At 40.4% G+C, this 14,371-nt stretch overlaps 1 protein-coding gene across 2 annotated transcripts in view; it reads right to left on the reverse strand.

Moving 5' to 3' along the window:
• Atg7 (autophagy related 7) overlaps window positions 1–14,371 on the reverse strand; it is a 239,697-nt gene that overhangs the window by 198,332 nt on the left and 26,994 nt on the right. For both annotated transcript variants that reach the window (XM_005333795.5, XM_021731992.2), the window contains exons 4-7: window positions 12,381–12,498; window positions 10,045–10,122; window positions 4,991–5,107; window positions 3,604–3,753 (exon numbers count right to left, since the gene is read on the reverse strand). In XM_005333795.5, the coding sequence (XP_005333852.1) occupies window positions 3,604–3,753; window positions 4,991–5,107; window positions 10,045–10,122; window positions 12,381–12,498 (463 nt within the window). The remainder of the gene's footprint in view (window positions 1–3,603; window positions 3,754–4,990; window positions 5,108–10,044; window positions 10,123–12,380; window positions 12,499–14,371) is intronic.

The following is a 14,371-nucleotide window of genomic DNA, read 5'->3' on the forward strand; positions in this document are numbered from 1 at the left end:
TGATAGGGGACATGGACAACTTGGGGATGGATCCACACAGGGGCCAAGTCACTGACTCTGTGTGCCATAATAAAAAATCCAGTTCCTATTCTTAGAGTTCAGTGAAGGCAATCAGGTGTTTCATTGGGGGGGGGGGTGTGATCCGATCTGCTTTACCAATGATCACTTTAGATGATGTAGGAATGAACAAGAGGTCAAAGTAAATCAGACAGGACTCATTTGGAAAATACCACAGTGACACAGATGAAAAATGATTTTAGATTAGATGGGAGTGGTGGCAGAAGAAATCCAAAGGCAGCAGACTAAGTTCAAGATAGGAAATCCAGTGGATATGGGGGTGGTGAGAGGCAGAAAGGTATCCAGCAGGAGATCCAGATTTCTGGCTCCTGCAACTGAAAGGAGGCACTGTCATTCTGAGATGGTGCTGCCCAGCCTTGGGCTGGTTCAGGTGGTGTGTGTTGAATGCATGGGGTTGCAGAAGGTCAGCAGAAGGCTAGATAAAGTGGTTTGGGGGTCCAGAGGGAGGTTCAGGTTGGTGGAAGCAAAGCGGGTTATGCATGAGGAAATGGTTACCGGAAGAGAAAATACACTGAAAAAAAGAGAACACTGGCAGGATTCCAACATTTCTCCATTCTTTTATGTGTGAACACACAAAGCTCAGAGAGGAATAGTGACAACTTGGGGATCAAAGTACTGGTAAGAGGAGGGGGTGAGGGCTAGGGATGTGAACATGCAGATAAGCAAACCAGCAAGCACTTCAGAGCTCAGATGGTACTGGGAAGGAGAACCCAAAAGAGGCCTCTGAAACAGCAAAGTCAGTTGGTGATTCCTGGAGAGATGAATCAGAATGTTGAGCAAGGCACCAGACAGAGACAGAAGGAGGGGGATGTGGAGACGGACACGAAAGGGATATCTGATGGCAGAGAGGTGGGAAAAGCATGCAGCATTGGAGAGCACAGCACTAGCCAGGGCACAGGCTCCATCTTGAGGAATATAAAGAGGTGAGCAATGGGTAAGGCTGGAGTAATGGCAAAAGCCAGATATGAAGAGGTTTTGAATTCTAAGGTAACATGTGGGGTTTTTTTTTTTTTTGGTTTGTTTTTCATTTTTTTTGTAGCTATAGATGGACAACATGACTTTATTTTATTTGCTCATTTTTGTTTGCAGTACTAAGGATCAAATCCAGTGCCTTGCATGTGCTAGGCAAGCACTCTGCCACTGAGCCCCAACCCTAGCCCAAGAAGTTTTAACTTCATCCTGAAGTCCACAGTAAGGGTTTTTCAAGAAGAAGAGTGACATAATCAAATGTTAGAACATGCCTGTGTACAGCACTGCAGAGAACTGAGGGAACATTCAGGCCTGTGGCTGGGAGGCCATGAGAATCCCTATGAGGTCATCAGTCTATACAGCTTCTGGTGATCTCTACTAGACAAACAACCCAAGTGTCATTTCTATGGCCCTTCTCTTCCATTACCTAAACTTTTGGTTAACTTTCCATAAGTCAGTGAGTGCCACATCTCCCACAGAAGACTTAGGTTCTGTGATAACAGCTATAATCATATCTTGTGATATCTAGCCCAGAAGGAGGTGCTCAACATATGTACTGAGTAATTCCAGGCTTTTCTAAAGCCTGGCTCTAACCAACTGATACACCTCTAACAAAGTGAAGGGCATTATGCCTGACATTGGCAGAGTCTCAGGGTTGGATACTAGTGAATCCCCAAGAGCACTTAGGAGGAGGCCTCAAGATCTCTTCAGTCTTTCAAAAATATGCTGCTGTTGGGGAAGTGCATACATACTGTGCACTTGCTACATGCCAGCCATTTTATATTATCATATTTAATCATTAAAAACGTGTGTAAAGAGGTAGTGTTGGTAACATATAATAGAAGAACTAAGGTGAGAACAGGTTATGCAGTTTTCCGAAGATCACAGAACTAACAGTGGCAATGCTGGTGTCAAATATAGATCTCTTTTAGATTCCCAAGGTCAAGCCTCCACCTGAGAGACATAAAAGAGAGATGGCAGAAAGCACAGGGGCTTTGGAAGCAGACTGTTGACTCTGGTGACTTTCAATTTCTTATGCTTCAAATGGAAAATGCAGACACTGTAACACCTATTTCACAGTTATTATAAAAAACATCAAGTTTGCAAAAGCCCCTTTCAAAGTGTAGACTGCTCTACAGATTGTTATTATTTTGGTAGAGTGGCACTTTGTGGGGGGTATTTATTACCACATTCAACCTGACCTATGGCTGCTTTTGAGCAAGCCCTGCCTGCTGTCACAAAAGAACCTCACACTTGGGTTTAGGGCTAGCTCTATGGTAAAGTGTGTGCTTTGCATGAGCAAAGCTCTAGGTTCAATCCTCAGCACCAAAAAAGAAAATTATCAGTGATTAGTCTTATTGCCACTAATTTAGCTGTAGTTCTATGAAATCATCTGGAGAAATTAAGAATTTTATTAAAAATTCAATTCTTGGTCCTCACTGTGAAAAATGCTGATGCTGCTGAATATTAAAAAAAAAAAAAAAAAGGATATCCTAAATTTAGGCTAAGGGATAATTGGGTCATCAGTTAAGGGACTCTTTTCTTAGCTCTGATATATGTACATGGCTATGACATTATTCCACTTCATTTCACAATACTTCACCGTCTCCCATATGGCTAAGACAGTTTACTAGTGTTATCCTTGCTTCTAAAAGACACAGGACTGTTTCATTCATTCAAAAGAACCTTACTGGGGGCCTCAGACAAATGCTAGACACTATGCAGACACAGATCCATGAGACATGGGCCTTGCCCTCCAGGAGCTTATAGTCTAAAACTGCATGAAAAGGAATCCAGACAAGGTACTATAAATGCAGATTAGGAATAAGTGTAGTGAGTCCAGATAAGGAGAGATCATACATGGCCATCCCCATGAGAACACTTCATATGAAAGGAGAATTGCAATAAGGAGAGCAAGAGTTTCTCAGGAAATGTTTCAGGAAGATGATAGTGTGTGAAGAAAAGGAAGATATGCGAAAAAGGTCTATATATATTTGATTAGGTGGCAGTAGAGATGGTCTGGTAAAAAACAGATAGGATTAGCTGGAGCAAATATTTATGAGGAAAATAGTAGGAGACTGAAAGATAGTCTGAGCCAGAAGGAAGTCACCATTAGGCTTCTGGCCAATGAACGACAGAGTGAATTTAAGTAGTTTGAGGAAGATTTTCCATATTAGAGTCACGCAAGATGGCAGCAAGAAGATTCCAAATATCCAGGAGTGAGAAAAGGAGGGCCTGAGCTACAGTGATAGCACAGAGAATAAAAATGAAAACACAGGAGTAAAATACATCAGGAGAGAAAATCGAAATACCTTTATCACTAACAAGAAGTGAGGAATCCAAAATTACTGGGAGCTATAAGAGAACTGGAGCAATGTAAAAGAGGAGCTGGTTTGAGAACAGTAAGGGTAGGAGAGGACAGATATAAGAAATGTTCAACAATATCATTTGGAGAGTGGAAGAAATCTAATTTTAAATTTTTTAGCAGTCTATTATAATATGAACTTGAGATTTTTTTCTTTAACCAGATAACTAAATACTCAAAGTTTCTCTGACCTTTATCCTTTGACCTTGGAAGAAATCACTGTAGTGCTTAAGCAAGGAAACTCGCACCATGTTGTCATCATACTTGATTAGGAAGTATGGTAGGGCTGTGACACCTTCTGTTTGACAAAGATCATCATATGCCCGCTCAAGGGCTTGAATCTGAAAACAGAAAATGTGAAGTTACTCTCTAGAAAATTACATATCTACCTCTGAGTTAAAAGCTGATATTAAATACAAAGTACCTTAAAGCCAAAAGACTACAAATTACTGACCAAAACTCTGCTGGATTTTTGTAGCAAATAAACACAAAAGTGCCCCCTAATAACACCATTTGACTTTTACATAACACTTTCTATGTGTATGGTGATGTGTCTTAGGGAAACAAAGGGACATTTTATGGTACAGCGTGGTGGTTCCCTAAGTTGTCAATCACAGAGGCTGAGAGAGATGGTCAAAGTATTCTATCTTTCCTGTGAACATAAACCTACCACTGATAAATTTTACCATAATCTTTAACGGCTTTATTAAGATATACTATACAAATTGTCCATTTAAAATATATAACTCAATGATTATTTTCAGTATGTTCACAGAATTGTACAACCATCACTGAGATAATTTCAGAACATTTTTGCTCCTCCTTAAAAGAAACCCCATACCCACAAGCAGTCCATCTCATTCATTATTATTTTTACCCCAATGTAGATTTCTTTTTGACAAATTAGTCAGGTAAAACCACTAATTCAGGTAAAACCTTGAATTTGTTCTTAATATTATTATTATTATTATTATTATTATTATTACTGTTATTATAATCATTAGCAGCTGCTCTATGGCTTCAGAATATAGGCTTTTAGTCACTGATATGCTTCTTGAATTAAAATGATCTTAATATTCAATCTTTGCCTTAAACAATAATCAACATTCTCTAGTTTGGGGTCTGTGTTCCACCAGCCTAATTAATTTAATTGCTCTTCTCAGGACTGATCTCTAATGCCCTCCTTAAATGGCAATGCCTAGTTCTGCATGATGGAGACGTTCTGCTACTTAGTGTGAGGGTGGTGGAAGCTCTTGTATTTTGTTTCAAAGATTTTCTTCCCCAAAGATATTGCTTTATATTTCCACACACTGAAAGCGAAAACCACATTTTGGTAAGTGCTTCCAGCCTTTCAAAATGTTCCTATAATTCCTTCCTGCAGGGTTAGTCTTTCACCAAATACCATGGAACACCTATGTAATTCCATACCATGGAATACTGTTCTCTACCTCTAGAAAATGACTTCACAATTTGTGAATACATCTGGCCTTTGGAGGATTCTAGTACCACCTCTTCATCCAGAGGTGTTCCTGTTTGCTTAAACTCAACTTTATCTGAATTTGTTTTATAGGCTAATACCTGTTTTGATGAAAACCTTTGATCCAAACCTACTGGCGCCTGAATAAGAGGAATACTCTCTGGAAGACAGAGGGCAGGATAGCAAAACCAATAGTAGAAGTGGTACTTCTTTAAATCCTAGAACAAAACATATAAAATATCAGAAGAGCACTAATAATTAAACTGAAATGCATATAATAATGTAATGTCTCATAGCTAATTAAGAAAGGAAAGCGATGCACACAAAATATGTCTAGCTTGTCAAATATTCTCATCCCAACAGAAATCCCAACAGAACACAGAACTTCTGCCTTGATCCCAAATACCCTCCCAGCTGAGGATATAGTTCGGTGGTGTAGTGCTTGCCTTGTAGGCACAAGGCCCTCGGCTGCATCCCCAGCATTGTCCCTCTATAAACAATCCCAAGTACCCTTTCACAGTACACACTAATAATGTGACAGTAAACATAACATACTTTATTGATCACTTGCTAACAGAAAATGTACAATATGTCATTGATATTATCATTGGCATGCTTTAATACAAACCACCCTTAGAGACAACTATTATTATCCCATTTTATAGACAGAAACTGAAGCTTGGAAAAGGATAAAGCACTTGAACAATAACAACAAAAGAGGTAAAGGGGGAGGGATCAGAACTATGTTTCCATGACTTCAGCTGCTTCCATGACTGTACCACACACACTTGATGGATATGTGGTGGAGTAATGAATGCCAATGCCCATACAGCTCTCTTCACAATGAAATAAGTTAAGCACATCATTGAGGAAACCATGTCATTCTTGTACCCATGCCTGAGAAAATTCTTTCTATAAAATAATTGGGACCAGTGGTATTATGGATTTGGGTTTTTTTTTTTTTTAAGTACTGAGGTATTTGTATACACATAATGAGATATCTTGGGGAGGGGACCCAAGTCTAAACATGAAATTCACTTATATTTTATATACATCTTATGCACAGGCTGAAGGTAATTTTATATGATATTTTTAATGTGCCTGTATTTTGACTATAGCCCATCACATAAAGTCAGTTGTGGAATTTTCCATTTGTGGTATCATATGTTACCATTCAAAAAGTTTTGTTGCTTGAGTATTTTTTTTAAGTTTCAGATTAAGGGTGCTGAACCTATATATCATTGCTTTTTGAAATGCCTTGCTGGTGAAATTCAAGTCAACAACTATTAACTAAGCACTTGCTATGTACAAGGCAAAATATGAGCCATTTTGATAAAATGAATCAACCTTGGCCCAGCCATGGGGCAGCTCATTTTCTATGTGGAACAGAGATAAAATGTGTGCAGGATTAACCATAAGAGTCACACTGAAGTTTCAAATACAAAGGAGCAACAGTGGTAGAAGTGTTTTCATCTTCACTGGGATTTAAGCCATTTCCATACCAGGTTAAAGCAACCCAAGGACGGGGATTTGACCCAGGGAAGAGGATTCATGAGGCTATCCTTGATACTGCTCCCACCTGGGCTCTTTCTTGTCTTTGAATTCCTGCAGTGTTTGGGGCCTGCATCACTCATGTGGTACAGTACCAGATTTACATGGGTACTGAGCAGCTTCCTCACTTATCTGTGACAACTGGACACTAATACAGTTATCTAGATAGTTAATATTTCTTCTTGAATCTTGATAAGAATAAAAACTGTGGCTTGGTATGACTTTTTGTTTGTTGTTCAATGGTACTGGGGATTGAACCCAGGATCACTCTACCACAGAGCTATAGTCCAAGATCTTTTATTTATTTTTTTTTAATATTTTTTAGTTTTAGTTGGACAGAATACCATACCTGTATTTTACTTATTTTATGTGGTGCTGAGTATTGAACCCATCGTCTCGCACATGCTAGACAAGCGCTCTACACTGAGCCATAACCCTGGGCCACCCCCACAGATTTTTTCATTTTTAATTTTGAGACAGAATCTTGCTAAGTTTCCCAGGCTGGACTTGAACTTGAGATACTCCTGCCTCAGCCTCCCAAGTTGCTTGGATTTCAGGTATGCACCATTTTGCTCATCAGATGACCTTTTTAAAATTGAGAAATAATTTATATACTATAAAATTCACCATGTTAAGCTGTCCATTTTAGTGGGATTTTTTTTTTCTTTTAGAATTTGGACAAAACTGAACCACCATCACCACTAATTTTAGAATATTTTCATCAGCCCATAGCCATTTCTGTACCTTCTAGTAGAATCTCTCTACTCCCCTACCTCTCTATCCTCTAGCAAACAACCACTAACCTATCATCTGTCTCTATGGATTTGTCTGTTCTGGGCTTTTCATACAAATGGAATCATACCTGATGACTCTTTAAATATAAATTTACATATAAACATGCTTCCAGATAAGAAGGTCTACTAATTAGTTTCCACAGTGTCTAACTCTACCACTAATTGATCAACTAAGAAAAAACTCCCTTTTCACGATGGCAAAACAAACTGAAAAATTGAAATTAATGAAGTGTCTGGTCCTTTGAGGCCTAAAAACAGCAGAAAGGAAAGCAAAAACATCCCCCAGAGATGATTCTCTCTTCTTTGTACTTAAATGATTTGTCATAACTGATCTTTAGCGAAAGGTTAAACAATTCAAGATGAAGGACCTCACACATTCTAAGGAGTTTTATCAGGTCACCTTCAAAAGCCAAAAGCTTGAATTTCTTAGGATTCTTTTCAGGATACAAAGGACCTTGGTTAAATTAAACATAAGGCTCTTTGAGCCTGAAGATTTTAAAAGAGAAATTAATTTTTTTTTCTTTTGTAAATCAGGCTAAGAACACTCAGAAAGGGCAGTGAGGCCAACACACATAACACCTCTGAGAAATGCCTCCAAACTTTAAGTCAGAGCTGTTATTTCTCATTAAGGGCAAATTGTTATCTATGTTCTATTAAAGAGAATTCTTGGTATAAGAAATGTATTAATGTTCAACTAAAACAACATAAATATTTAGCAATATTTAAATAAATCTATCCTAATAGAGAACCTACAAAAGTAATCAAATGTACAGAAAAATGATTACCATAACTTATTAGAAAATGTGCTCCTTGTAGATAACCACACATTGCTATAATCTTTGGGGTCCCACCATTCCCTCTGTGCTTGGGCAATAAAAAAGGGAGGTGGCATTTAGGAGAAGCAGATGAAGCTGTAATGATACACACTTCATCTATAGCAAAGAACTTACTCTAAGCAAATAAAATGAGCAGGAAAAAATATATCAATATGGTCAATATTGCTTCCTACAGCATTTTTTATAATAGAGAACATTAGAAACAACCTAATGGCACACACCTATACCATAATCTCAGCAACTCAGAAGGCTGAGGCAGGAGGATCATAAGTTTGAGGCCAGTCTCAGCAATAGTAACACCCTGTCTCAAAATTTAAAATAAAAAGGGCTGGGGATATAGCTCAGTGGTAAAGTGTCCCTGTGTTCAATCCCCAGCACTGAAAAAAAGGAAAGAAAAGAAACAACCTAAATGTACAACAGGAGTCTATGGAATATATACTAGACAGAACATTATACAGTTAACTTAAAGGACAAATCAGTTTTACTTACACTTACAAACGTGCCCTCACATGTTCTAAACAATGGGGTTATGTCTAGGTAAACCCATTATAAGTTAAAAACATCACCTGGGTTAAACATGCATTTAATATACCTAACCTACATCACAGCTTAGACTAGTCTACCCTAAATGTGCTCAGACCACTTACAGTAGCCTACAATTGGCCAAATTATCTAACCCAAAGCCTCTTCCATAAAGTGTTGCATACCTCATGCAAAGTATTGATCACTGTACTGAAAGTGAGAAAGGGAATGGTTGTATGGATACACTTTCAGACAAGGCTGAAAATCCTAATCAAACCATCAAAAGCCAGGGACCATCTCTACACACATTTGCATGTGTGTGCGTAGCTAATATCTTTACAAGCAGCCCTTACCTTTCCCTAACTTGCCTCTTCACTGAGACTTAGTCTTTCCCTCCAGCTCCTTAACTGTACCCTCTGTAGGCAGTGATGTTACCCTCATGTGATTCCTTTTCCTCTTCAAGGCTTCCCTTAATGTATTTTAAAATTAGATCATATATATAGAAGGCATTTTCCTTTGTTTATTAATTTTTACCTAAAAACTTTTTTTGAGACAAGGTCTTGCTATGTTGCCCAAATTGGCCTCATACTTGTGATTATACTGCCTCACCCTCTGAGCATTTGAAGTATAGGCATATGACAACATGCCCGGTTCTTCCTTTGTTAAAAAAAAAAAAAAAATTATATGGTCAAGCCACATCGTGTGAGCTCCTCTAACCCAGAAGCTCTTTTCCCTTATTTAAGGGGTGCTACAGTTTGAATCTGGAGTGTCCCCCAAAGGCCCACATGTTAAGGCCTTGGTTGCCAGACTGTGATGCCCACTGGCAGGTGATGGGGATTTAGGAGGGGTCATAGTGAAAGAAACTGAGGTTACTGGGGATGTGTCTTAGAATGGGATATTGGGACCCCCCCTCCCTCCTTTCCTGTCTCTCTCTTTGCTTCCTAGCCACTCTGAAATTAGCAGCTTCTCCACCATAAACTCCTGCCATGAGTGCTGCCACAGGTCCAAAGGCAACAGGGCCAAGTGACCATGAGCCAAAATAAATTTTCTCCTTATAAGTTGATTATCTCAGGTATTTTGTCATAATGACAGTTAACACACTGGGCCTAGCAACTAAGCTTTGCAGGACTGTATTTAACAAAGATGTTAGTTGACAATAATGAAACCACTGCTCCCTAAGCCTGACTTCATAATGTCCTTAATAACAGGAGTTGGGTCACTGTGTTATAGAAACTATGCAACTACTAACAGTGGGATCAGTACGAATGAATTCATTTTGCATTGTAATAAAGCATTATCTGGCCACTAATCAAATTAGAGCTTCTTTGACAGCTATAACAAATAACACGAGGTAACACCTTCAGAGAGAAGAGAGCAGCCTGTCCTCTTGGTCCACCAGAATGAACTGGGGATTTCACCAGTCTCAATACAACAGGGAGCCTATTTACTTACTGCAAATGTCAAGAGGAGGAACTTGTTGAGGAATACAGGATTTTCAAGAGCAGCACCTGACTTTATGGATTCCCAGATCTGCCAAAAGAAAGAAAAGCGTTAAGACAGGTTGCCCAGCAACTCTGAGCTTCTCACTGTCAAGCAAAGTGTGAAACTGAGAAGCCCCAGGCTCTTCTTGTTTTGAGGCCCAGCACTGCTTATCCTGGGCACTGAAGAGGGTCATTACTTCCTGGCCCACTTGACACTGCCTGTCAGCCATGCTCTTGAGCCAAGTAAGGGAGCGTCTCCTCCAGCCAAAGCATCTCCTCCAGCCAAAGAATCTCCTCTATGGGAATCTCAGCACAAAAGAGACAACCAGGTCACTCCTGTGCATTCCTGACATCCTTCAGTAGCTACCTACTTATTTTCTACAACAGGGTTGCAGAAATAAAAGACACAGCCCCTGCCCTCAGGAAGCTCATAATCTCGGGAGAGAGACAGGCATAAATGTACAAGTTCAACACCATGTAGGACTTGCTATCATAGAAGTAGGTAATAACAGACTGGACTTGCTATCATAGAAGTAGGTAACATCACCCAGCAGGGATTCTTGAAGGAAGTGATCTCAACTACAGTGAGGGGATTTCTCAAAGCCACACTTGGGATTATCCTGCCTTGAGAGATGAAAAGGAGAATGAAATACAAGTTTATGTACACTCCACAAGAACTTTGGAAGCTAAAGCTGGTCCTGGTCACAAGATGTTTTAGTAGCTAAGATTAGCTGCTAAACTTTGTGTTGCTAAGCAGGACAAAATAGTCACCCCAACAGAAGAACCATTCCCCAAGGACAGCTGTGGAAAAAGCAAGGAGAAATAAGCCTTTACCATTGACATCATGGCTTTGGAGGAACTGGACCTGAAACAGCAGGCCCTGGCTTTCTCCTGAGCCAACATGAAGGTAAAGTGTAAACCGCCAGAAGTCTGAGCCCCTGTCAAGTGTCAAGGGGTGGAATTCCTGTGAAGACAACCTACTTTTCCCCTTGATAGATTAAGAACTGTCTCAACTCTTTGGAGGTTCCCTTTTAAGTGTGCAGCCAAGGCAAGAGATCCAGAGGCAGTCAGGTCACAGGTCCAGAAAAATGACCAGCCATCACCACTTAAGTCACGAGCCTCATCCACTGAGAGGGATGTACGGGAAGCCTGCCTTGGGACCGGCTGAGAGATTTTCTTCCCTGACCATTGTGCCCACAAAAATAGGAAACCCCCTCTTTTTTGTTCTCCTACAATTGTTGTTTTTGTTTTAAGCATGGTACTTTCAAAAAGTCTTTTATCCACCCTCTCTATATTTTCTCTCTCCTCTCCCATTCCCAACCTCTGGTAACCACTCTTCTATTCTCTACTCCTATGAGATCAACATTTTCAGCTTTCACATAAGATAAGAACATGCAGTGACTGTCATACTCTGCCGGGCTATATCACTTAGTTCCACCCATGTCACAGCAAATGACAGGATCTCTCATTTTATGGCTGAATAATATTCCACCATATTTATGTACCATATTTTCTTAATCCTTTCAGCCATTGATGTACATCCCAGTTGAGTCCACCTCCTGGCTATTGTGAACAGTGCTACAATAAACATGGGAGTCCAGATGTCTCTTCCATATAGTCATTTCATTTACATGGGCTTTATAAGAGTATATACCCACAATAGTGGGTATATACTCTTAATAGTGGTAAGGAGGATTGGGATAAACTGTCCCTCTTTTTTCTCTCTATCCCTATTTAAATTCTTTTAACTCAGCTATGAAGCAAAGGAAAGATATTCCAGGTATAGAGAACATCATGTCCCAAAAAGACAAGAGAGAAGAGAAAGCAGGTGATGGGAGTTACAGCTGATCTGCTGTGACCAAATACAGTCCAAAGAGACCAACAGTGGCCTTATAAATCAGAAGCAGATTAGCTTTAGCCCTGAAGGTGCTGGAGATTCTGTATAACTAACCTCCCATGGCATCGTCATGCACAGGACGACCAAGCCTCTTTGGGGCACAAGGCACAGAGCACCTGGATGCATTCAGCCACAGGAATGTAACTTTCAGGGAGAGACCAGGCTTCTCCAAAGTGCTCACTGGAGATCAGCAAACCTGAGTTTTCACCCTCTGGCCTATGTCCAGCTGAGAGCCAGTGTCTTCTCCCTGATCTTCTTGCCAGTACAGAAGGAGCAATTTATTTCTCTATAGAGAAATAAACAGAGACCTGCAAACATCTTCAAGTATTTATTATATACTAGTTTCTGCATCAGACCCATGTGCCCGATCAGAAACATGTTACCTGCCAGGCCCACAGAAAATGGCTAACCTCATTGGCTGCTTGTTCCAGAAGGAGCTTCTTATCCGCAGTCTTGAAAGACTCCAGTGTGTTGGTGTTGTACAGTGTCCCTACAGCAGGGCAGCAGTGTGCAGGTGTGGGAGCATTCCTAGACACAGAGAGACTCAGTTAGCAGGCACCGCAGGGACCCTGTGTGAACCAGGGGAATGGCGAGGAAACCAGTTTCGCCCAGCCGGGAGAAGACTAAGCGTGGGACCAACACCATCATTCCAGGACTGAGAAGCAGGTGCCATTCCCCAAGAAGCCTACGACAGCATGCTGCTCCTCACTACCTCCCAAACAGAAATTCCTTTTCTATCTTTTATTCTTTCTTATATTCAATCTAAGAGGGAAAACCTTGGGTCAAGAAGTATGCCAAGTGTGAGTTCTTATTAATAGCTCTTTTCCCCACTTAAAGACTCAAGCAACCTGCCCCAGGTCATATAACTCTGGGTGGTCAAATCTAAAACCAGAACTAGTTGACTTCAAGGCACTGTGCTGCCCGGCCCCAGGGCCCTGCTTTAATCCTCTATTACAGAAAGCTAGCTCCCATTTTCTCTGGTAATAGAGGACACATAAAATGAAACATAATATTTTAGAGCATTTGTAAGAACAATGGCCATTACATCCAAGTGGAGGACACTAAGCTCCCAGAGAGCTGTAAGCACATTTCCTCTGCTTATTCCACGATCTGGGCTCTGCACTTGGCTGCTGCTGAGCAAATCCCCAAGGGCTATCAGAGTCAGCAGACAAAATGTCCTGTGCCTGGGCCACCTGTCAATCTATGGCACCACATGGTTCATGCACGCTACAATGCCCCCCAAGACCTCAAGATCCTCAGAGAAATCAAAGTTAGGAAAAGAGATGATGAGTTGATTCTGAATACAAATTCAGACATGGACAAATCTGCTCTCTCTTCTGAGATGATTAACTTATGTTTCAGAGGTTATAGATGCAAAATGAATATATGCATTTCATTAATGACCTGATATTACTGCCATTTACAACCAATGCAGAGAATGCACTGTTACTCGTTACACTAATGGTAGCTGCTTGGTGTAAATAACCAGTGTCTTTTCATTTATTGTCTTCAAAAAAAAAAAAAATGGGTTTGGGGAGCTGAAGGAGAAGAGCTCTAAACCTAGAGCAGGTGTGACAGGATATAAGAACTCTCTCCAATGCTGCCTGTGAGGCTCAAATGCCAAGTTGGGGGAGGGAGGCAGACAGCGATGGCTCAAAGGCTGAAGCCTTCCCTTAGGAGCTGTGAGTCAGCAAATCACAGGTTGTTTGTCACCATGCTCCTCCAATAAGGGAATATTCTTCATCCAGGTGAGATGAGGACATCAAAGATAGACTTGAGGAGAAAGAGAAATCACAATGGGCAAGATTAGGCCTACAGTGAAGGAAAAGGAAGCAGAGCAGTTGGTAAGCTAGGCCTTTCCACCCAGACTTAACTCTACGGAATTACTGCTGAAATGGGACCCTGGGACACAGGGAGGATGCTATGAACTAATTCAAATACAAGTACAGAAGAGGAAGTTTCACTTCTTCCCAAGTGTCCAAATGTAACAGGTACATGAGGGCCATGTCAAAGCCTTACTCTGAAAGGGGAGGAACCTATCTCCTAAGAACCCAAGCTACTGCCAGGATGGCTCCTAGAAACACCAACACTTAGGCCAGGTAATAAATGATGAGGATTGGAAAGGAGAAGCATTATTTAGGACTAAAATTCTATTGGGGAAATAAATTTAATAATAATAATAATAATTAATAATAATAATAATAATAATAGAAGGAAAAGCCCAATACTTAGGGATGAGAAATTTTAACTCGAACAGTTCTGACACTATTTTGTAGTTTAGTTTACTATGATTCTACTTATGTCCAAACTAATCAAATTCACCCAGACACAAAGTAGATTCTTGGTTGCCCAGTGCTGGGGAAAGGGAGGAGACAGATGGAGAATGACTACTAGAGGTTTC

The sequence above is a fragment of the Ictidomys tridecemlineatus genome, chromosome 16 (genome assembly GCF_052094955.1).
Source record: "Ictidomys tridecemlineatus isolate mIctTri1 chromosome 16, mIctTri1.hap1, whole genome shotgun sequence".
Classification (NCBI taxonomy): domain Eukaryota; kingdom Metazoa; phylum Chordata; class Mammalia; order Rodentia; family Sciuridae; genus Ictidomys; species Ictidomys tridecemlineatus.